The 26019-nt window shown below is 38.2% G+C and overlaps 1 protein-coding gene across 1 annotated transcript; it reads left to right on the forward strand.

The window, feature by feature from the left end:
* The first annotated feature begins 1863 nt into the window (after positions 1-1863).
* On the forward strand, positions 1864-24028 carry top1b (DNA topoisomerase Ib). Its single transcript, XM_085782206.1, has 21 exons — positions 1864-1993; positions 2335-2359; positions 3902-3998; positions 5571-5709; positions 6077-6132; positions 6310-6411; positions 7072-7165; positions 7285-7370; positions 7502-7617; positions 8761-8882; positions 8993-9115; positions 9806-9993; positions 13062-13206; positions 13319-13462; positions 16135-16320; positions 16824-16892; positions 18099-18213; positions 19784-19911; positions 20068-20162; positions 21107-21256; positions 23677-24028. Exons 1-21 carry the CDS (start codon positions 1961-1963, stop codon positions 23777-23779), a joined length of 2316 nt encoding a protein of 771 aa, XP_085638332.1. The 5' UTR covers positions 1864-1960; the 3' UTR covers positions 23780-24028.
* Positions 24029-26019: the final 1991 nt, after the last annotated feature.

Consider the following 26019-nt stretch of genomic DNA (forward strand, 5'->3'; position numbering starts at 1 on the left):
TAGAGATTGAGCCCAGCTTGCAAACATAGTATTGAGGTGTTCTTAAACTGATCACTGGGATTTATTAGGCTACCATTTATTAAGTTTACACTAAAATGAGATGTGCATCTATAATCGGGTGAATACAGATAGTCTGCACTAAAAACAAATCATTATGAAACACAGTGAAGTGCAAATGTATTTTTTTGATTTCAGAAGTGCTTTTTTTTTTCAGGTCTGCAAATTTCAATAAATATATTATGCTAATTTAGCAGAACTTTTTAGCATGTGGGTTTACAGATGGAAGATGTGACATGTCTACATGTTTTGCATAAATGAATAATTAAATTTCCAATAACAGATGATTAATAAATATTCATTTAAGTGTTAATGGAGCAGAATCTGTCATGGAAATTCATTTGGAAGGCAACACATATAAACGTTCTAAGCATTTTATTTATACAGGAAGTAGTACCATACTACATGTTTTTTTGTGTGTGTTTTTCTCTTTATATCAAGAAATTATTTGGAAATAACAAGGAGACAAGAGAACCTGTGTGGATGGGATATTCACGTTTCTTTTAGAGTCAGAGAGCTCTAGGAGATGTGATGTGACTCAAAACAACTAAAGCACATCTCACTCAGGCTGGGGATGTAGTGATACCTTCATTCATACATTAAACACCCATAGCTACAGTCCATAGTCATAAGAAGAATACAGACTGAGGGGTTGTGAGGTGATTTATGGTGTGTAACCTATTTCTCATATAAAGACTTCCATGAACCACATGTGAAATAAATAAAATGTAATTAGAGTAATGTGTACGTTTTAAATCTGGCACTATAAGCCAATTACTACCACTACAGTTGCATAGCATGGGAATTGATGGGCCCAGTCTTTGTGTGTCCATGTGTTACACCCACAGCAGAAACACGTGTAAGCTACGGGTGTATGCAGCCATTTCCCTGACATTAAAAATTGGCATTGTAATAAAAGTTATATTGACACTGAAACAAGTATCGGCATTGTAAAATGTTGGAACACAGGCATAAAAAATACAATATTTAATTTGGATTAATTTTTAAAAATATATTATCATGTAGTTTTCAATGTCAGTCTTCAGATTTCTTCTATGCGTCCCTAGCCCCTCCCCTCAGACCCTCCCCTCCACGGCAAAACCCTGACAGTAACTTGGCATTGAAAAAAAGAACAGTGAAACAGAAAAAAAAAAATTTGAAACTGAAAACCAGTGAGACTGGGGGGGAAATTTCTTATTTTATACTTTTTATGTTTTGCTTGTTTTGTTTATTATTGTGGTCTCTTATTTTTTGTTTTTATGAGGTGAGATTTCTCTTATAAACCCATCTGGGTTTCTTTAATCTCACCTGCACAACTGGTTTGCTGTTTTTATGCTGTTTTTTTCTTCTTTTGTTAATTGTGCAAATAAAAAAATAAAAAATTAAAAAACACACTGAAAAAGATGAAGACATGAAGAAGAAATCTGAAGACTGACATTGAAAACTACATGATAATATATATATTTTTAATCCAAATCAAATATTGTATTCTTTATGCCTGTGTTCCGACATTTTAGTTTCAATACATTTTTACAATTTTTACAATTTTAGTGTCAATACAACTTTTATTACAATGCCAAATTTTATTTTCAATGCCAACTTTTAATGTCAGGGAAATGGCTGCATACGGGTGTAATAATGAAATGCAAATAGTAAGTGAGATATGAACATGTAAAGTGTCCATGCTGGTGCTGTGTAGTAGCTAATAATATTTATATTATATATACCAAGCATGCAGACAGACAGTGAGTATCTCCTGTGCTCAGGTTGGGTTATGCGCATGCGCAGTGAGTCAACACTGGGACTCCATTCCAGTGTCAGTGAGGTTTCCCCGAGCCTCGCATCCTCAACAGCTGTCCACTGTGATAACTTCACCTGCTTTACACACACATACAACTGGACCATGAGCGGAGAGCACGGCCACGGAGGCTCCCAGGTAGCTTCACCTCCAAATAATCATCATTTTTTCTCTCCTGTCCAGTTACTTTGAATTCCTTCTGCAACAACAACTGACATAATTGTCAAGTAGCCTATGAATCGTCTTGATATGAAATAATGGTTACAAGTTAACGCTCCTCTCTTTGTCATTTACCTGAAAACTTTGCAAGTGTGTGGACTATTTGCATGTTGTTGCGGTAAATGAAACGCTATTTCCATCCAGGGTTTATTACCCTACCTCTGTATGTATGTATGCCACTTGAAACTTGAATAACCCGATCGAGCTACCGGCATTTTCAAAATTGAAATATTAAAATCATCCTTTTTCACAATTTCCAGGTCAATTCGGGATCTAAAGGAAGCGGTAGGTCCTCTCATCAGCATTTCTACTCACACCGACTCTGTTTTCCAGTCGAAATCATGCTGTGTCTAGTGTTAGTTGTTAAAAAGGACAGAAATGGCGTCCCAGAGACTAAGTCCCTTCTCCTCCACTCTCTTGCGGCTATTGTTCAAAAAGAGGGTCTGAAACCTGCACTTGCGAGCCTCGCTTTTTAAACCTGATGAGCTATTCCCACAGGGCCTGGCATCGTGTTTATTTTGCATGCTCTACTTCGGTGATGTGTGCGTGCATTTACTGTGAATTTTGGAGCCGAAAGTGGCAGAATTGGGGCTGAGGACTTAGTCTCTGCGCCATTTTCTTTTTCAGCATGTAGCAGCGGTCAGGGCGCCGAGCAGCGAGCCGACTGTCTGCCGTGATATGGAGGCGAGAGCGGGGAGCTTATCGCCTCTCCCCGGCCCTCTCTATCTCTCCACCGGCTGCTCTCCTGCCTCCATTTCTGTGCGAGAAACATTTATCTGCACCGCCAACAGGGAATCCTCACACATGAGTCTGAAACTTTAAGTCACAGAAAAGAAAGTTGCACTTACTACATGATTAAAAGCATATGCCTGAAGCAGATCATCCTTTTTTTTTTACTCATTACTAATACAAAGTTAAGAGCGCTTTTTTTCCCTTTAAGGTTTAATTTGCCCCCACATTTAATGGAAAGAAAATTAAAGCACCCCGCAGGTTTTATAGGTGGGATGTGTGTTATTCTAACATGTCATAATAGCCGATAACGCCGTTATTAAACTGCCATGACAACAGGGGGCCACGAGGTGATGATCAAGCCAGGCCAGGTCTACCTTCATATTGTTAGTCTGAACAGTGTGGGTTTGTTACTGCAAAAATATTTATTTGAGAAATTGTTTTGCTTCTCAAATGTTGTCAATGTAACTATTAGAGCACATTAGAACATTATAATAATAGAGAATATAACATTATATCCAAGGCAAATATAGCAACCTGTCTAGCCCTTTAAACAGAATTATATAGCCTAGTTCATCATAATTTATAATCATTTCCCCCCACAGAAACGAAACCTTTTATCTACTGTAGGTAATGTAATTCCTTAATGTCCTTAAATATGACCTACGGTAATAAAATACTTGGCAGCCTGATTTCTAAGACACCAGTGATACTAAAAACGTAGTCAACTAAAGCAAAGGAGATCATCCTCTGTTACATTTGAATTGAGTTGTTTTACCAAATACTTTTTCAATGAGCTGCTGTAGTTCTGTAAGCCATCACAAATTGACACCTACATTAAAATGTAATCCTCAAACAAAATTAAGGCACACTAACAAAAATAACACATGTGCAACTGACAGATAAATGCATCACTGCTTCGGGCTGTGTAACTAACAGCATGGACTGGAGTTAACTCTTTATGTGAAAACATTTACTATTCAAATAAATGCAAAGCATGTCTAAATCTTTAGGCCTGATTACTGTACACAATTGGCAAAAATATTCTTTCTTGAGTTTTATGCTGCTAAACAAGTTGATTTCTCCTTTGTGTCACAGACTCTCACAAACATAAAGACAAGCACAAAGACAAGGAACACAGACACAAAGATCACAAGAAAGACAAGGAGCGAGAGAAACTGAAGCACAGCAACAGGTAGGATATACCGGATACATTTCTTTTTTTTCTTTTTTTTACACATGTTACTACACTACTCTACTAGGACCTGAATACAGGCCCTGAAATTATCTTTTTTCAGTTTTAGGGGAGAGTGGGGTAAGTTGAGCCACTTTTTGTATTCAGGATCACTACATCAAGACAATTATAGTTTTGTTGCTAACTAACACATCTGCATATATTTCAGGATGTTTTGCATCCCTACAAATGAACAGAATGAGTGTAAATATAACTGTTTTTAAAATATAGCATGTTCAAAAAAAAGTGGTCTTGTGACTGAACTTACCCCATGAATGGGGTAAATTGACCATAGGAGTGGGGTAAATTGATCAACCCCCCCTTCTTTCCTTCCATCCATCTCCTACCTCCCCCTTTACTTAATATTTCATCTGTCCAGGTTACAGGTGAACACAAACTGCAGGGACTTCCTGCTGAGCCACCAACTCACTGAGATTTGGGGAGTTTTGCAATTACATCGCATCTTGGGAAGAATCTCAGATATTTTTCATTGAAAGTAAAGTTTGGCCTCACTATAAACAACTTTTCCTGTTTATAGGAACATACTTACTGTAATCACAAACATACAGAATCTTGATTTAATCATTTGGACATATACAGCCAGAATACATTCATTAAGTGTATAGGATGGGTGGATCAACTTACCCCACAGCTACCTTAGCTTGGGTTTATTGCTCTCACAGCTAAAATGGTGCAGTTTCATGCTAGGTTTACTACCTCATGTTGTAGCTCATAGATACCACAACCCATGTATAAAACTAATTTACAATCATCTCTTTTAGTCTAAACACAGTTCTCATAAAACTTATGATCGACAAAATTCACTCTCGAGAGTGAAAAATGATTTTTTTGGTGATAAATGTTAAACCACTTTACTCACGTGGTTCTAATCTTCACAGACTCCATGAAATGATGCCTGCCTCCCTAATATTTGGTCACATGCTAATTTTTTCCTATAGTTTCCTAGAAACAAGGGGTGGGTCAACTTACCCACTGGCTCATCTTACCCCACTCTCCCTACCTGTGAACATGCACTTCTCACAGACAGTCCCTAATTTTTACCCATTATGTATTCTTGAGGTTTTGACAAAGTTTGTGCATTTTGATACAGACAAAAAAAAGTCAAGTTTTAAGTCAAAGTTTTTCAGCAGACATGAAAGAATCACAGAGCCAGGGTACTGCAGTGCTTATTTAATTGAAACTATTAGATTTCTGTCATGTTAAATCAGCTTAAATGTGCCTTTATGAATGCCATCTGCAGCACATTTGTAATTCGAACCAGCATTTGCTATGGTTTCTTGTTGTCTGGTTAAAATACTTGTGGCCTGCAGTATATTAGCAGAGTCACGACTTTGGCCATCCAATGTTGGCAGCCGTCTGTGGCGCTGTCATTGTTTGTCCAAAACAGTTAAATTGAAATTGCTGGCGGCTGCCGCTTTGTCGATGACAGCTTTTGTGTCCCATGTACAGCATCTAGAGCTCGTCTGACCTTTTTGCACTTGACCTCTGACCTCTGGGCTTCTGTGTTTCCAGTGAACATAAGGAGCACTCTGAGAAGAAACACAGAGACAAAGACAAAGAGAAGCTGAAGCACAGCGACGGCGGCTCAGACAAGCACAGGGAAAAACACAAAGAGAAAGACAAGGACAAGGAGAGGAGGAGAGAAGAGAAGGTCTGTTCATACTCTTCCTTCCGTCTTTCATGAAAGACTGTAGAGGCCTGAAGTAAAAATATCAGCTATGTTTTGTCATCATTGTAGTATAAATATTGTTTTACATTAACATAAAAGCTTGGTTTCCCTCATGATAATAATTATTTTGTGGTTTTGATGTAACTCTTGAGTTTATTGATGTATCCCAATGTCTTCCAGAAATTGCACTCATGGGAAAACACAACATAAAACTAATAATAAGTGTACAGATGGTTATTCCATCCTTCCATTAACTCTAACCATAAGTTATAGTTAAAGCATTGTTGAATTGTATTTTTAATTATCCACAGATGGGAAAATGTAATATATTTTTCCTTGTCTCTCACAGATCAAATCATCCCAGGCAGACAAGCCTAAAAAGGAGAAGGAAAATGGATATGTAAGGTAAACAGCATCACTGTGTTGTGTGTCTGATGTGAAATGAAAGTAATTATAAAGCAGCGCGACGAGTCATAAATCATTTTGTGAAAAATTAACTGCAGGCCGAGCTGTTGCTTAGTTATGATGAACGGGATATTGCTTCACTAATATGCAATTCAATATCCTCGATGTGTGACTTAGAGACACCAACCCAGCGGCCATAAAGAGCGAGCCTGAAGAAGACAACGGCTTCTACCCCTCTCCACACCACAAGTCCACCAAACGAGAGTACGACGATGAAGAGTGGGTATCGTCCAAAATAATCCCAATGACCATAGTTACATTTAGAGGGGTGGGCGATACGGCAAAAATATCATATCACGATTTTTAAAAATGAAGTCATGATTTCGATTTCATCACGATCTTAAATCGAAAAAAGGAAAAATAGACAATTTAGGCCGAAGAACCTTTCTGAACAGATTTTAATCTAAATAGCTGCAGTTTTGCCAACATGTGCAAACAACGTAAACATAGTGAAAGGTAAACAACAACACTCTCATAAAGTGGACTCTTGCAACATAAAAGGTAGCTTTCAATAAACATGAAAGTAAAATATTGAAGACATTACTGTTTGTTTTATTCAACACAGTCATTTTAACAGGATTTTAAGTATATCAAAACACTAAATAGCTGATTGAAAAGGGTCAAATAAAGTAACTGTTGTTATCTCTTTTAGTAAACTTTGCAAATGTCCTTTGTTTGCGCTTTGCAGCATAGAACTGCAGTTTATAGAATGAGCCCCAGACGATCCGACGATCTCTGCACTTTGGCAGATCGTCTACACGCTCTAATCCTTCACCATCTAATATCGCCATATCGCCCAGCCCTAGTTACATTTAATAATTAGTTGTCTATAGTTCTGTGTCATGAGATTCATTCTGATTATCAAATTGCTGTTTACAGATATGAATACAAGCCCAAAAAAGTAAAGACAGAACATGACAAAAAGGCAAAGAAGAGGAAACACGAGTACGAAGAAGATGAGGAGGAGGACGAGGTTCATTTTGTTTTTGTACATTACTTTGATGAATATGTTGTCGTATTCTTCAGGCTGGGTCATTAGCTCTTTTATGTTCTCCAGATTTATTCTGTTCTCTCCACTTGTTTTTTTTTTAGGACATCAAGCCCAAAAAGAAGACAAAAGACAAAAAGGTAACAGAAGGAAAGAAAGGCAAAAAGGAAGAAGAGGAGAAGTGGAAATGGTAAGATCAGTTCGAGGTCAAATTGTTCTTTTTATTCAGGAAATTACACACCGAGAACCGTTATAAACAGCTACTGAGAAGTGGATGCCATGTTTTTCTGTCCTCTCACTGGTTTCTATTCTGTCGTTCAGGTGGGAGGAGGAAAGATCCACCGATGGCTCCAAGTGGCGCTTCCTCGAACACAAGGGTCCGGTGTTTGCTCCTCCGTATGAACCCTTGCCTGACAAAGTCCGATTTTTTTACGATGGTAAGTCTGTCTGTGTGAACAAGTTCAGGGTTCTTACGGATCCTTAAAAAGTCTTAAAATGCATTGAATTCATTCATCTAAAAACAAGGCCTTAATTGGCATTAAAATGTCTTAAATCAATTTTTCAAAAGTCTTACAAATGTTAACACATGGTAAGTGGTATTTTATGGTTGCCTTCATGTGCTATGGTACAGATGGTATTTTCCACTGGTGAACTGGTATTTACCAGTGTGTTGTGTTCATGTACTTTTGTTGTTGTACAGAGAAAATAAAGATGGTGGACACACAGATTCAGACTTGTTACTTGGGTAAAACCATAGATATATGACACGTGCAGCATCTACGTGTATATATCTATGGGGTAAAACAATCTTGGATTGTCTAGTTCATCTCTTACAGCAAGAAGATGAATTATCAAAACCCAAACGGTAAATATTAATATTCATGGAGATTTAGCACTGGCTATTTGGCTTTTTAAAAGCGTTTTTTTTTTTTTACTGTACATGCACACATACATAAAGTGAATAGCTGCTAACTGTTTTCTAAATCTGCCTTGCCTACCATTAATGAATCTTGCGTTGCTCGCCGCCATGTTGAAAAGGTCAGAGGTTATTTTCATCTCGGCAAAAATTCTACGAGTTGCCCAGTGGAAAATACCATATGAGAGGGTGTTCATGTGCACTTTTCATGTCGTCTTTTGGTATTTACCATAATTACCATAGCACATGAAGGCAATTAGTAACATTCTGACATAGAGAAGTTAGTGGCGGCCGCCACCAGCTCCCGAGTCAGTGTTGTTTTGTTTTTTTCAGACTTTTTATGCATTTATTTTGAAAGGACAGCTGGAAAGAGACACAATCCAATGTTCATGTAGCAGTCACTTTACCTTGGATCACATAGGAAAGTGGGTACAATTGTCCCTAACCCTGTGTAATGTAGTTGATATGGTGTTTTTTTTCTTCTTTTTTCTGCATTTGTGTTTATCATGAAGTCGGTCTTAAATTTCATTTCAAGTGGCTTTAAAAAAGTCTTAAATTTAACTTGGCTTAAGCTGTAGGAACCCTGAAGTTGTAATGTATTTTTTTAAATTGTATTTGGTCAAAACTGCAGTATAATGTTGTGTATCTGTATTTGTATTTGTAGGTAAGTCTATGAAACTCAGTCCTCCTGCTGAGGAAGTAGCAACGTTTTTTGCTAAGATGTTGGATCACGAGTACACCACTAAGGACATCTTTAGGAAGAACTTCTTCAAGGACTGGAGGAAGGTGAGGAGTGTGTCGGTTTAAACACACGAGCCACGATGCTGCACAGACGGTGTCAAAGCCGAGCATTCAGATGAGGCTGCATACTTCACATATCTTCTCTTGTGTTTTAGGAAATGACATCAGAGGAGAAGTCAAAGATCACCGACTTGAACAAGTGCAAATTCAGCGAGATGAGTGAGTTCTTCAAGGCCCAATCGGAAGCCAGGAAACAGATGTCGAAAGAGGAGAAGCAGGTACACCTGAATTGAATTTTTGAATTGAATTGAACTTTGTTTATTTCAGTCATACAACACCAACATCAATATCAACCATTTTGTGTGAACAGTTTAGCCAAAACATATTATACACAATTGCAACCATACTCACACACACACAAAAAAAAGGCTTATATTTACCTCTCCTTTACACTCTATGAAATTAAATTACCTAGAATGTCAACAGTCCAAAATAATAAGATGAAAGTAATCATTACTGTATTTTATAATTTTTCATTATTTTACATTTCAAGGCTTTCTTAAAACTCAACAAAGAACTACATGTCTTCAACTCATCACTGAGCTTATTCCACATTTTAACTCCTAAGACTGAAACACATTTGTATTTTATATTAGTTCTCACTTTACACATTTCAAAAATCAATAACCCTCTTAAATTATAGTTTCCTTTTCTTAATTTAAATAACTGAAGGATACAAGCTGGAAGGCTGCTGTTCTTTACTCGAAAAATTATTTCCATTGTCTTTAGGAACACAATATCCGAACATTTTAATGCATTAGATCTTAAAAATAGTGGGTTGGTAGGTTCACAATAGCACTCTTTATAGCACACCTGCAGTGCACACCTGCATTCATGCACACTCCCCCAGCCCTGAAAGCACCATCACATCTCTCACTGTTCTTTCATATCTTTATACACTTTGCCAGAAAATCAAAGAGGAAAATGAGCGGCTCCTGCAGGAGTACGGTTTCTGCATCATGGACAACCACAAGGAGAGGATCGGGAACTTCCGCATCGAGCCGCCGGGACTCTTCCGAGGACGGGGCGACCATCCGAAGATGGGCATGCTGAAACGCCGCATCAGACCTCAGGATATCATCATCAACTGTAGCAAGTGGGTAATCTCACGATTACTTGTTTTCACAATTAATCGCGGTATTAAACTCCACAATTAATTAATCGTAAAGATTCCTAAATACCGTTACTTTCACAAAAATTTGATGTTGGAACCGTATCGGCAGATGTGGCGCAAAAATAAAGGTAAATGCTCAGATACTGGTCCATTTAACTAACGCAACATTTAATTGGTAGGAATTTAAATGTTAGCGTGTCATTTTTAATAAAAAAAAAAAAAAAGAAGCAAAACAAGACAAAAAACGATTTTAAAATAAACACAAACATTTGGTATAGATGACAATTTATGACCTGAATATTTAAAACACTTCCACTGGGGATTAAGAATTGGTCATATATTAATAGATACTTGAAATATATTTTGTATAAACAATGAGTAATGTAATTATATTTTGACTATATTTGATTTAACACATTCATAGTGTTGTGAAATTAATTAGTGCATAATAATCGTGATAATCGTAGTACCGTGATCATTTCTCTGACAATAATCGCACCAAGAAAATGTATAATCGTGACATCCCTACTCGTGACCACCGTTATCACCAGCTTCACTGCTATGACTGATGATTATTTGATTGGATTGTCCATACACAAAATCTTTGAAGAAACAGATGCTTGATATTACTTAAAGCAGTGGTTCCCAACCTGGGGGGTCCGACCCCCCAAGGGGGGCACCAAAGATCCAGGGGGGGTCGCGAAGCCCTCTTGATTTTAAGGGGTTTAATAATTTTAATGTAATTAAAATGTTAAATAAATGAGTAGGCTAAGCATTTAATTCATATATGTGACAAAATCAACTAAATTGAAGGGCCACATTAAACATTTATTCATGTATTTAAATAGATAAACAAATAAATTATAGACCTATATGAATAGATGATTGAATATCAACAGTTTTAAAACATTAAATACATAATATACAGCAGGGCAATATCAGTCACAACAAATACTACTGATAATAGTATTTTTGGTTACGCTAAGCTAGCAGCAAAAAAAAGAATAAAACTACTGATCATCCTATAAAGTTATGCAGGGAATGTCATCATCTGTAGCGGGTATGAGCTGAGTGATTGAATTAATAAAATAAATAGGCTACAAACACAAAAAAACAGCATGGAACAAATGAGAAAACACAATTATGTTTTTAAAAGTACAAGTTCTGAAGAAATATGTTGTGATCATACACAGGTTCTCCTGATTGTTTGTTCCATGCTGTTATTAAATTGCTGAAATATAATAAAGTCTGTAATGTAAAAGAAGTTATGATGTTCCTTATTTTATTTTATTTTTCATGGGGGGGGGGGGGGGGGTCTCCAAAGTTTACAATGGTAAAAATATGACTGACTTAAAGGTTAGAATCTGTAAAACCATCATAGGTAAGGTAATATGAAACAACACTGGTATGGGGGGCAGGTCTGTGAATGTCAAGGGCAAGGTGTGAATATGTGAGCTTGTGATGCTTGTGGAAGCTCAGTTTTCACTGTTATCTCCCTGTTAAGCGTCTTTTTCTTTTCTGTCCACTTATCTTTTCTTGCGTCTTCTAACTGTCGTGTTGTAATTGCGGGATTTATTTATAGAGGGTAGTATAGTTTTTGTTTTTTATCTCATGTCTTCAGGGCAGTATGTGTGCACAAGAGCGTTTATGGAAAGGATAATTTGTTGGGGATGGCAAAAGACTGTACGTGCTGCTGCGTGTGGCATATATACTACACTATGGCAGATCAGATGTATCACTGGCACGCACGCTGGCACTGTGTCAAAGGTGGTTTTCCTGTCCCTGTGGTGCGTGTGCAAACAATAACACTAGTCAGAGAGGACATGTTAACCCCCACATACCGGTCACAGTGGGGGTTGTTTTACAGTAGCATTTCTCCGTACTCCATTGTCACATAGCTGTAGTGTTTGAAATAAAGGTAAAGGTAAAGGTAAAGGTACTTTATTAGTCACATATACAGCTAGTACAGTGAAATTCTTTCTCTGCATTTAACCCATCCCTGAGGAGCAGTGGGCAGCCGCGGTGCAGCGCCCGGGGACCAACTCCAGATTATGAGCCAGTGCCTTTGGTCAGGGGCACTGACTGGAGGATTAACCTAGCCGACATGTTTTTAGTGGTGGGGGAAACCGGAGCACCCGGAGGAAACCCACGCAGACACGGGGAGAACATGCAAACTCCACACAGAAAGATAAAAATTAATCACAGCTGGGTTAAAGGGATAGTAGCATTTTTTTTTTAAAGTGGGGTTGTATGATCTACAAACAGCCCCTAAGTACTTTAATTGCAGTAGAAGACTCTCTGCACTCCTCCCGTTAGCAACGCCAGCCCATAATAGCCCTGCCCAGAGATTTACAACATACAGTGTTGTGAATGGACCCAAAGAAACGGCCTATTTTCGTGGCCTAAAAAAAAAATACACAGTTCCATTGTTCGCTATGATATAATTTTTTCCAGCCCTTCAAAGTGCAGGAAAAACGTAGTTTTTATTTGGACCTAACCAACTCACGTATCCCTCCACCCAGGGTTAGCGCCCGCCGATCAGCAGTTGGTTAGGTCCAAATAAAAACTGTGTTTTTCCTGCACTTTGAAGGGCTGGAAAAAATTATATTATAGCGAACAATGGAACTGTGCATTTTTTTTTCAGGTAAAACCTCTTTTAGGCCGTGAAAATAGGCCGTTTCTTTGGGTCCATTCACAACAATGTATGATGTAAATCTCTGGGCAGGGCTATTATGGGCTGGCGTTGCTAACGGGAGGAGTGCAGAGAGTCTTCTACTGCAATTAAAGTACTTAGGGGCTATTTGTAGATCATACAACCCCACTTTAAAACAATGCTACTATCCCTTTAATGGTCTGCGATAACTGTAGCTTATGGTTCCAATGAGGAATGCAGCATTATCAACACACAGGTAGAAACGCAGCGTCAACAACACACACACACACACACACACAGAAATGGTCTAAGCTGCGGAAAATTCTGCGCTAAACAAAGGAGGGAAATGCTGTCGATACATTTCTCATCTATTAAAATCTGCCTCCTTTAATGTAAGGGACTCCAAGCACCCGAAACCTCCCCAGGGGACCAAGTGGAAGGAGGTTCGCCACGATAACAAGGTGACCTGGTTGGCTTCTTGGACTGAGAACATCCAGGGCTCCATCAAGTACATCATGTTGAATCCCAGCTCCAGGATCAAGGTAGCTGTGGAGTCAAGACTCTCAAGAATCTCCAATCTCAGTTTTGTTTTTAACCTAACACATAGATTGATAGCAAAACAAAACGAGCTGTTATTTGTATATGTTTCTACAGGGGGAGAAGGACTGGCAGAAATATGAGACTGCCCGACGGTTGAAGAAGTGTGTCGATCGCCTCCGAAACCAGTATAGAGACGACTGGAAATCCAAAGAGATGAGGATCAGGCAGAGAGCTGTGGCACTGTACTTCATTGACAAGGTGAGAAGAAGAGTACAGTGAAGCTGCAATTAATCTACAACCACCAATATTTTTGACTATTTGCTGTGTCTGAAAAAAGCAGTGGGTGGAGAAATCTACCATTAGATTAAAGGGATAGTAGCATTTTTTTTTACAGTAAAGTGGGGTTGTATGATCTACAAATAGCCCCTAAGTACTTTAATTGCAGTAGAAGACTCTCTGCACTCCTCCTGTTAGCAACGCCAGCCCATAATAGCCCTGCCCAGAGATTTACAACATACAGTGTTGTGAATGGACCCAAAGAAACGGCCTATTTTCACGGCCTAAAAGAGGTTTTACCTGAAAAAAAAAATACAATATAATTTTTTCCAGCCCCTCAAGGTGCAGGAAAAACACAGTTTTTATTTGGACCTAACCAACTGCTGATCGGCGGGCGCTAACCCTGGGCGGAGGGATACGTGAGTTGGTTAGGTCCAAATAAAAACTGTGTTTTTCCTGAACTTTGAAGGGCTGGAAAAAATTATATTATAGCGAACAATGGAACTGTGTATTTTTTTTCAGGTAAAACCTCTTTTAGGCCGTGAAAATAGGCCGTTTCTTTGGGTCCATTCACAACACTGTATGTTGTAAATCTCTGGGCAGGGCTATTATGGGCTGGCGTTGCTAACGGGAGGAGTGCAGAGAGTCTTCTACTGCAATTAAAGTACTTAGGGGCTATTTGTAGATCATACAACCACACTTAAAAAAAATGCTACTATCCCTTTAAGGTGATGTGACATTTTTAAATTTTACAGCCCAGGTAGTTTTTTTTTTTATCTCAGTGAACGGTAAAGAGCTCCCTTCATCCCACTGGTATAGTTGACTCTGCTTATAGAGCAGTGATCATCAACTGGGGGTTGAATCCGGCCCACGACTGAATTTCGAAATTGTGAGGATCAAAAAGAAAATACTTTGTGGTCTCCGCTGATTAATTAAGCAACTGAAAAAACAACAGAGATTTACTTAACATAACTTTATCAAAAACAGGTCATCAATCATCAGTAGCTTGAGATTTCACAATAAATTTGTGGAACAGTCGGTGCTGCTACTTGAATTTCCTCTGATGAAGTTGATTATTTTCATTGTTTTGTCCATAACCTCCCGTTGAATCCAGTGATAAGCATGCCACCCACAAATAAAAAGTCAAACTAAGGCTAAAAATGCCTTCAGTTTTATAAGAAAATTAAAATATCTAACCAATAAATATCAAAAACTAAATTATTAGGCCAAAATGTGAATTTAATTTCATTTTATTTGAATGTCCAGCCTCCGAGGGGTCTGTCAGGAAAACTTCTGGCCCTTCGACAAATATAGTTGGTGACCCCTGTTACAGAACGTAGAAACCTTATAGCTTGATAATGACTCTAATGTAATGTAATGTTTCTTTTTTACTTTACTTTACTTTATTTCTCACGACCACGCAAGTGGTATGGAGCACAAACAATAAAACAGTACAAATAATCAGACATAGCAAGAGGCAGTGGAGGCTGTACATACTTTGTACATATACATCTCTGACCAGGACAGAGCAACAACTATCACTTAAACAGAGGGAGAACACGTTTCAGAAAAGCACCTAGCTTATAAATAACTTTTGTTTTGTCAGACTGTAATAACAAAATTAGTTTAAACATAGATGGGCGACGAACATAGTATTTATTTATTATTTGTCCTTGCATTCAAACAAAACATGGAACTCATCACCAATCTGGCCGTCTTTGCATAGATCACGTATCCTCCGACTTCTATCGAGTCCTTTATCCAGGGTTCCTACGCAAGTATGGAAAGTATGGAATAATATGGAATTAGATTTTATACATTTCCAGGTCTTGAAAAGTATGGAAAATGGAAACTATTGTATGGAAATATATTTATCTTAATACTTATTCAGTCTTATTCACATTTTGTATGCGCTATTGTACAGTAGGCTACCTAGCTACAATCTCCTGGAAATTATTTGGTTACATAGTGGCATACTAATTCAGAATAATGAAAACAAATTAATTGCATAATTTATTAGCATGAAACACATCTATTGGCTCAAATGTCACAAATTATTTGAATTTTTTTACTGAGACACTGCAAAAACTCAAAATCTTTCCAAGAATATTTGTCTTATTTCTTGTCAAAATGTCTAATTTCCAAGTCAAAACTAATCTCTTTCCACTTAAAATAAGACTCATCACCTAAAAATTATCTTGTTTTTAGATCATTTTCACTTGTTTCAAACTAATTTTCACTTGAAATAAGTAGAAAAATCTGCCAGTGAAAGCAAGATTTTTGTGCTTGTAATAAGAAAGAAAAAACTTGCTCCACTATCAGATTTTTCTACTTATTTCAAGTGAAAATCTGCTTGAAAGAAGTAAAACAAGCTACTTTTTATGTGATGAGTCTTATTTTAAGTATAATGAGATTTGTTTTGACTAGAAATGACATTTTGACTAGAAATAAGACAAATATTCTTGGTAAGATTTTGAGTTTTTTGCAGTGGAAGTCCGGAAATTAGGGTCTGGAAAAAGTATGGAATTTGGAAATTTAAAATGTGTAGGAACCCTGTTTATACCTTCCAATAACTTTCTGTATTCTTGTATTGTTGACTCTGAAGTGGCAGATGGCCTGTCTAGACTTCTGGTTTGAACACTCTTCTCTTGTAGCTGGCACTGAGGGCGGGTAATGAAAAAGAGGAAGGCGAGACAGCGGACACGGTCGGCTGCTGCTCGCTCCGGGTGGAGCATATCAAACTGTACCCCAAGATGGACGAGCAGGAGTATGTGGTGGAGTTTGACTTCCTGGGAAAAGACTCCATCCGCTACTACAACAAGATCCCTGTGGAGAAGAGGGTGAGACGGTGGTGGGAGAGAAGAGAGGAGGATAGACTAAAGTGTGATTCCTGCTTTTATGAGGGTGGTGCTGGGCGTGCGTTTGACATTTATGTGGATTTAGTGTTAATGAGATAAGAAGCTGCTGAGCTGAGTAGGATGTTTGCACAGACAGGTGATCAGGCACTAAAACCTTTCCGCCTGGTCTGCCTCGGAGGGTGGTCTGTTTCCTGCCATTTCAGGAGTGTACTCGCACACAACAGGCACACACATATATACACACAGACACACACACACACACATGCACACACCAGATATGTGCGCTTGAGAAAGTCCTTAACACAGATTTGCACTATCCACTGTGTTTGCCACACTTCCTCTGTGTGCGTAGTGTATACAAATAGAAATAATACAGCGCCCCCATGTGGTGGAAATGTGATATGACGCAAACACAGGGAACTGAATGAAGTGTTGAATGTTAGTGGTTTTACGCTCAGTAAATGTATTTTGGATTTTTTTAACAGGTGTTCAAAAATCTTCAGTTGTTTCTGGAGAACAAGCAGCCAGAGGACGACCTCTTTGACAGACTGAATGTAAGAAGCAAGCACACATAAACATCCGCCTCTAAGTGAATCATGTCAATCAATAATCCTAGTGATTAGAATTGAACACATAATTTATTATTACAAATGAATTTGACTCTCTCTGGTTCGTTATCTCCATATATCCAGGAAGGCTTAAATGCAGTATAGTTAAACTGAACATGCTTTCATGAACCTCAGTTTGCTTAATGTTAAAAAATGCATTTTACTGTTATGGAGAAAAACTTCCAAGACCAAGCAGCACTCAACGGATAGACAGATGTTATCAAGCCCTCCATTAGAAAGGATATCCTAACAGCTAAGCAACATTTGTTTGAGACTACATGGAGGCCCCCTATTGATAATGCATTTTTCTTCTCTGCTTTTAAACACTTATTATAGTTTGTATTAGGGATGTCACGATTATACATGTTCTTGGTACGATTATTGTCAGAGAAATAATCACGGTGTTACGATTATCACGATTATTCTGCATTAATTAATTTCACAACACTATGAATGTGTAAAATCAAATATAGTCAAAATATAACTACATTACTCACTGTTTACACAAAATATTTCAAGTATCTAGTAATATATGACCAATTCTTAATCCCCAGGGGAAGTGTTTGAAATATTCAGGTCATAAACTGTCATCTGTACCAAATGTTTATGTTTATTTTAATCATTTTTTGTTTTGTTTTGCTTTTTTTTAATTAAAAATGACACGCTAACATTTAAATTCCTACCAATTCAATGTTAGGTTAGTTAAATGGACCAGTATCTGTGCATTTACCTTTATTTTGGTGCACATCTGCCGATATGGTTCCAACATCATCTTTTTTGGGAAGTGACGGTATTTAGGAATCTTTACGATTAAATAATTGTGGCGTTTAATACCGCGATTAATTGTGAAAACAAGTAATTGTGACATCCCTAGTTTGTATCATTATTGTTGATACACACTAATTTGTATAGATGGTCAACTGTTAACAGCGGAGGACCATCTGGTTGTTTGTTTGTTTGTTTTACTGCCCTTTTTATTCTTTCTTATGTTCTAAATTAATGCAGTTTCAGATTTTACAGTATCACCATGATGGAAAAACACTTTGGAAAATAATCGTCATCATTTCTTTCTGTTGCTCTTTGGTCTTCATCTTTTCCAAACTCTGTTGTCTTTCCTCTGTGTTTCACACCATCTCCCTGTGTGTCCTGCAGACTTCCATTCTGAACAAACACCTGCAGGAGCTCATGGACGGACTGACGGCCAAGGTGTTTCGTACCTACAACGCCTCCATCACCCTGCAGCAGCAGCTCAAGGAACTCACCTGCCGTAAGTGACAGCAGCCTCGGACACTTGCAATAGGAAGCAGCTCACTTTAGATAGATAGATAGATAGATAGATAGATAGATAGATAGATAGATAGATAGATAGATAGATAGATAGATAGATAGATAGATAGATAGATAGATAGATAGATATACTTTATTGATCCCAATCTGGGAAATGACAGTGCAGCAGCAGCATTACACAGACACACAGTGACGATAACAAACATATAGTATAAGAATATAAAGAATAAGAATATAAACTATACATAATAAAATAGTAAAATATAAAGAACAAACTATACATAATAAAATAGCAATAGCAAATAAAATAAAATGTGATGTACATAATTATATACAAAAACAAATTGGCAGCGTTGATTTTAGTGCAAGAAGAAAATCAGTAATCAGTAATCATTCTTTGTAATATTTCACAATTTACTACAAATGTGGAGCACAACAAAAACTAAAATATAAAAGGTAATAAAAAATAAAATAAAAAATAGTGAGATTTGTTTTTTTTATAACTAAATGGTGATAAGATTTGACTCAATTTGCCCCTTTCACTCTGGAAAAAGTTCTTCCTATGAGCAAAAATTGATTGTATGGTGCATGATGTTGTACATTGTCTTTTGAAGTACCACCCTTCAATGTCAGTAGAAGACTGGGGGAGAATATTTGGTCATTAAATGTTCAGGAAATGAACATTTAATATGTGTAACATGTAGCCTAACCAGTGGCTTCTGTTTTGCATTTGTTAGCAATGAAGACGCCGTGACACCAGAATCTCTTTGGAGTTTAACGTCTGCTTATTCTGATGAGGACAGAGCAGCACAAAGGGCCTCCTAATAAAATATTCAACATGGAACATAAACTCGTGTACAACAAAACATACCTGACAGGGACAAATAATAAAGCAGAACAGCATCTAAATAAGACTTGGTGTGCTCCAGCTCCAGCACAAATGAAATAAATGAAGTGCAAACCAGGAATGTTAGTTAGTAGTCTTAGTTCAGAGTCTCATGGGGAAGAGGTGCAGGGGCCAAAGTGAATCAATACTGGGGACTACAGACGGCCTTCACACTCAACTACAATTTGGAAGATTTTGTATCAGTACTGTATATGAAGAACAGGTCAGTGTGTAGCACAGGTCCACCAGTAGTGGATTTGTAAAGGCTGGTAGAATAACAATGATTTAGCACAGAAAAAAAGCTGATAGCTGCTTAATCGACTGATAGTGCTCGGAAAAAAAGACATTGCTCTAAATGTAGCCTACAATCATTATTTATAAGGTTTTATTTCAATTGATAAAACAAATGGGCCCGTTTATAAATTAAAGAATAGTGGAGTCTACAAGTTGGAGGACACTGATTATAGGACAATTTATGAAAATGCAGAAGCTAGGCTCCAATAAACCTCTTCTGAATAGACTCTCAATGTGCAAATATACATGAAAAACCTTATTGTGCCTTTAAATACACGAGCACCACATAATATATACAAGAATTGGTCGGCAATTTCAAATCTCAGTCATTTTAAACTTCTCCTAACTTGTGTTATTGTTTGGTGTCCAGCTGATGACAGCATCCCAGCAAAGATCCTGTCCTACAATCGAGCCAACCGGGCCGTAGCCATCCTCTGTAACCACCAGAGAGCTCCACCCAAAACATTTGAGAAGTCCATGCAAAACCTCCAGACCAAGGTAAACACACCTGGCACCCCTTTGTTCAGTCCTGCTGTCCCACCACAAGCATTGACGCCTTTAAGGAAGTTTTGCTGACAAAGATGTGCGCTGTGACCGCTGTCTACAGGGCAAAGATTCTCCTCTTCACCCTGCGTGTGTTTGTTGTGTTTGCAGATTGACGAGAAACAGAATCAACTGTCAGTGGCCAGGAAGCAGCTGAAGGCCGCCAAGGCTGATCACAAGGCTTCCCATGATGACAAGAGCAAAAAGTAAGAACGCCTTAACACTGCTAACCACTGGCAGAGACTGTTTCTTACTTCTACACCCCAGTGGGGATGTAAGACCACAAGTTATCAGAGGTGGCCAAAGTACTCATATTCTGTACTTAAGTAGAAGTACAGATACATGTGTAAAAAAATACTCTGGTAAAAGGAGAAGTACTGATTCAACTCCTTTACTCAAGTAAAAGTAAGAAAGTACAGGCTCTGAAATGTACTTTCAAAGTAAAAGTAAAAAGTAAAAATGAATTTTTGCCGTTAATGAAACCTACATCCTTTGATAATTTTGTTAAACAAAAAAAGTTCAGACAGAATTATCAAGATTGAACTGACCAGAGGCAGTGTTTCCCAACGTTTGGGCCACCACAGACTCTCACAAAATAATAATAATAATAATTTTTAAACAGCGTTTCACCACCTCTCATCTCTGCCAGTCAGTCCACCTGCCGTCTCTCTCGCATGCGGTCTCACTGCACGTACACACACACGTACGTACGCACGCGCACACACACACACACACGCGCGCACACAGAAACGGGCACATGGACAGGTTGCGCTCGTAAACGGTAAATGCGCTATATCGCGCTGATTGTACAGCCCCCCTCCCTCCTCCCTCTTGTTCTCCCTCTTTCCCTCTCTAGTTCGTCACGTCTTTTACCGGTGCTTTTACGTCGTGTCAAAAAAAAAAGAAGTAACGAGCCTGTTTTTAGAATGTAAGGAGAATAAAGTACATATTTTTGCGTATAAATGTAGGGAGTAAAAGTAAAAAGTCGTCAGAAAAATAAATATTCAAGTAAAGTACAGATACCTGAAAAATCTACTTAAGTACAGTAACGAAGTATTTGTACTTTGTTACTTGCCACCTCTGCAAGTTATTCAGTCTGTTCTCATCAGTGTCCATCCTTTCTCTGTCTGCCTGTGGCTTCTCCTCGTAGGACTGTGGAGGTGAAGCGTAAAGCCGTCCAGAGGATAGAGGAGCAGCTGATGAAGCTCCAGGTGCAGGCCACAGACAGGGAGGAGAACAAGCAGATCGCTCTGGGCACCTCCAAGCTCAACTACTTGGATCCACGAATCTCTGTGGCATGGTACGTTTATGATCCAGCAGATGTTTTTTTTTTACTTTTGCTTATTAACCACCAGCTTTAATTTGATTACAGATGTCATTACAGTAAAAAAAAAACAAAAAAAACGGTGACATTAAACGAGCAAACCACCTACTGTTTAATAGGCCAGCTTTCTCTGAGTGAGTGGGTGGGCGTGTGGGGGGGGGAGGGGGGGGGTGGTGCATATCTACCTTGGTGACAGAAAGGCAGGAAATGCTCTTGCATTGTAGGAAAAGGAGCAGCAGAAGCAAAAAAGCTAACGGCTGCAGAAGGAAAATAAGAGGAAGAAAAGCGTGTGAGTGCGAGGAACAATGGGGTTTGTTTCTAAAAGCCAGGGAGCGTCCCCAAACAGCACTCCTTCCTCCATGTGGGAAGTCAATGAGGAGCTGTCTGTGGCTGAACGGAGGGCCAGGCCTCACAGACGGAGAGCGGCGGTCACCCTCCCTAACCCATGGCCCACAGCTATTTATGGAGAGCCTCCTCAAGCACAATGGATACAGGAATGCTCCGTGTTTCTGCCTGGTTGTAAGGCGTAAAGGACGGGGTCCCCCCTAACAGGGTGGTGCATGGGAACCTGGTCTACACTGTATGTTGGATGTTTGTGAATACGTGTAGCAGAGATGAATACACTGAGTTAAGTCGGCTCGATCGCTGCACTGATGTGTGTTTCTGTCAAATTGATGAAAATCAAAACAGCTACAACTTTTGCCCGTTGTCTATTTTTCCATTTAGTTTGTGAGCTTATAACTAGCTGCTATGGTGGCTTATGATTAGTGTATCTCATTTCTGCCATGTAGTGTCTACTAATGAGATTATATTTATTTATATTTTAAAGGGACAACGAGGAGTTTCTATTCGGTTATAAAAAAGTTTCACGTTAATGTGGATGAATCTCCGCTACCCACACTTGTTAATGGGCCCATTTTCGATAAATATATCGTTCTGCCTCTATCGTTATTTTGTTATTATTAGTGGTGGCGGAAACGCTGGTCGAGCCGACCAGCGTTTCCTTCGTGGCGAGTCATGAGAATAACACAGCTGAATCTCCGTTAATGGTGGGAACTACGACGGTATGTGATCGTCTTCCAACCTCTGACTTTAATTCTTGATGAATGAAAACATGAGTCTGTCTTGCGTCAAATAATTTTACAGTGCGGAGGCTCATAAATGTAGTGTGGAAACACTTCGCTTTTCCAAAATTCCTCGTTGTCCCTTTAAAATATAAACTATTTTTTATCAATCCGATCTGAACAGGAGTTGGCGTCTTGTTGTAAACTTCTTTTATCAATTTCCTACTGTGTCTTCATTCCTGACTGTAGATAACACTTTATAATAAGACACATACTATTAGCATTAGATAAGTATTAAATATTGAATTCATCATTTATAACACATGAATACTCATTAGTATGTAGTTTGTAAACACAGTTAAAAATGTTTTACTCATCATTGATAAGCACTAACTGTATTTATAAACTACATAGTCATCATTTATAACGCATGACTACATGAGTAGTCATGCGTTATAAATGAAGAATTCAGTATTTATTAATGCTTAACTAATGCTTAATAATATGTACTTATTATGTGTTACCCTGACTGTAATCTAGTATTCAAACCAAAATCAGAAGGAAAATAATCTGAAAATGTACCTTATCACATGGGACTCATGTTTTGTTTTTGTTTTTTTATGCAAAATACCAGAATAAAGCTGTAGTTTATTTCACTCTGCTCAGCCAGGTTCAGACTTCCCACTACGAGGCTCTTCCACTGCAGACACACATTTTGACTTACAAAAGAAAAAGCACAGATTTTTTACTAATAATATTAACAATGCTCTGTTCTATCCAGAACTGAGAAACACAATAGACCTTCCTCACTGCAGACATTTTGGCGTGTCATAACAGGAAGAGCACAGTTGTAATCAATAATCTTTATAGGGAGTGCATTCCATTTAGGTGAGCTAATTTGAGGCTGTGGTATTATTGCAAACAGGCTCAGCATCGTGCCGTGTTACTACTGAGACACTCTGACAGAGGTGAACCATTGTTAATGAAATAAACTAGTTGACCTGTGCCTTTCCTGCAGTGACAGGTCTAAATGTAAATTGTGATAGAGGTTACTGTAATACCACGACCTTGTCATGAGACTGAATCACAGTTACAATACATGATGTGTTGTATCTTCCCCCCAGTTCAATATAAAAAGCAGTTAACAAACAATGATCACTAATCAGATCCCTACAACATTACATTACAACAGTACGGCTGAATAGTTTTTAGATTTTCTACTGACATCTGACTCACCGTCTAGCCTGCATGGAATTTCCCAGATGTGACCAGTGGGTGAGCTCAGTCATTTTTAGCCCCTAACTAACTACTCTCTTTCCCCCTCCCATCAAGGTGCAAGAAATGGGACGTCGGCATCGAGAAGATCTACAACAAAACCCAGAGGGAGAAGTTTGCCTGGGCGATCGACATGGCCGAAAAGGACTACGAGTTTTAAACACGACGTGATGTTTTTACCTTGTCTTCTTACCCAAGCCTTTGATTGTAAAGATGGTTTGTAGTTGATGTCAAATTGATTCCACTGTGTGGTTACTGCGGCGGGGCTGTGAAGGAAAAAGCTAAAAAACACTGTCGGAGCTGTGACCGCAGATTAATATTTGTGCTGTACATATGAATTGGTTGTGAATATAGGAAAAAAAAAAAACCTCTCGACTATTGGACCAAGCTCCCGAAGGACATTTGCTCTTTTAAAAGAAATCACAGTAGTAACTATGTATGTAGCTGCAGGTATCTGCCCATGATCAAACGACTATGAACACCTTAGTATTATCTTTCGCCAGACACGACTGTACTGAAATTTGTAAGCCATCAGATTTATTGAGAAATTCTATATTCTCATAGAATAATGAATTAATAAATGTTTGTATGGGAGACTGTGAGAAACAACATGAGAGAGATAATGATATGATGAATTTAAATTTGTGGAATTTGAGTGTGAACGATTGGTACAGTAAAATGAGCCAGACGGACTGATGACGGTGTGAAGAATAGAAACCTTAGCACTATGCCCATATAATTCTTAGCACAGAGAATGTCATGGTTTATTTCCATTTAGTTTGATTTTGCTGTTTATTTCAGGGATGTATATATTTGTTGTCATTTCTCTCTTTTTTTTAATGTTTGCTGTATGCATTGTCAACAAAAAGCTCTTCATTGCTCATATGCAACTTGTGTGTGTGTGTGCGTATGTGTGTGTGTGTATGTGTCACCTCAGTGAATAACATGTAACATTCCTCTCGGTTACTTGAAACAGCTGAAGTACAGCCTAATGATTTGTGTGTCAGAGCTAAACGAGATGTTGTGTTTTTTTAAGAGGGATGTGGATTTTGCCAAAAAAGAAAAGATCACAGATGTCTATCATTGTAGCTTGTGCTTTTTTTTTTTCTTCTTTGTATTGCCATGATTAAGCAGAACGTGTCTTCTTTGAATTGATCTCCAAATGTGAACGGATATTCTAACTTTTGTCATTAATAATTCCTGCAATTTGATCATTTCTCACACAACTCCCAGTTGGTTGAATACTTATTGTTTTGAGCTTTGTAGTCTTCAGAATAAAACATCGACCGACTCTCCTCTCGTCCTCTCTGCTTTTGTGTTTGAAAGTGGATTGAAGCAGTGAGTATAACAAAGAGACACATAATCCTGTCACAGGTGATCAGAAGCAATCAGTCACATCCAGTTCCCAATTTGCATCAAAATGATTCATTCATTAAGTTTCTATTTTCTGACTTTGGTGCTGGGATGTTACTCTGTCGGTTGCTGCAGGGAAATAAATGCAAACTTAATTGACAAGTTATCATAAATGTAATATTGAGGGGGCAGGACAGTAGGGGAGCTGCTTCTTTAAGAGGCCGATACAGGCGCTCCTACTGGAGGGATGAGCTACGTCAAGCTACCGGGAGATACACCAGATGGCACCGAAAGTAGGGAAACGGTCACCAAAATAAATGCACGGAGTTCTCCATATTGCTGATGTAACATGCATGCAGCTCCTCAATTTGATTTCAAAACAAAACTTAGAAGATTTTTATATGAAAATTATCATTGTAAGAAATACACACAGGTTCATAGATTTGAGGAGAAACATTATGCTAAAAACTGACAAAACAAAACATGCCTTGCAGTGATGTGCAGCCATTCATGGTTTACTGTCGAGTATTCCCAATCGACAGTCTCAGAGATCCACACAGAAATAAATCAACGCTGCTGTGTTGTATGTTTTACTTAAATGCAAGGGTATCACAAAACCCTAAAGCAAGTGAGAAATTGTAAAACTAGATCTAAAATGACAAATCATCTCTCAAACTCACTGTTCACATCTTCAAATAAATATCAAGCATATTTGGACTCTCTTCCTCTGTCTTTGATCCCTCGTGATGTTGCCTAAACCCATCTGAAATAATAACATAATAACACAAATGATTGATATATAATATAATATAATAGGCTATATATTATTTATTGTCACTGTCACATGTACAACAAAATTTAAAATGCCAAACCAGACAGTGCAACCATCAAAATAAACAAAAAAGAGACTAAAAAATAGCTAGAATAAATAATGTTAATAATGAAATCAAACGACACAGAGCAACTATACATTCAACCCGCCAAATTGCAAAATCCCAATATTGCACTGCAATCATATCATCTATCTATCCAGCCACATTGACACCA

This window comes from Trachurus japonicus, chromosome 7, assembly GCF_045865225.1.
Source record: "Trachurus japonicus isolate A0001 chromosome 7, Traja_1.0".
Taxonomy (NCBI): Eukaryota; Metazoa; Chordata; class Actinopteri; order Carangiformes; family Carangidae; genus Trachurus; species Trachurus japonicus.

Coding starts and splice junctions, on each gene's coding strand:
- top1b (XM_085782206.1), top strand. CDS start 1,961: ATGAGCGGAGAGCACGGCCACGGAGGCTCCCAG. Junction 6,133..6,309: donor AAGGAAAATGGATATGTAAG/GTAAACAGCATC, acceptor TGTGTGACTTAG/AGACACCAACCCAGCGGCCA. Junction 20,163..21,106: donor CATGATGACAAGAGCAAAAA/GTAAGAACGCCT, acceptor TTCTCCTCGTAG/GACTGTGGAGGTGAAGCGTA.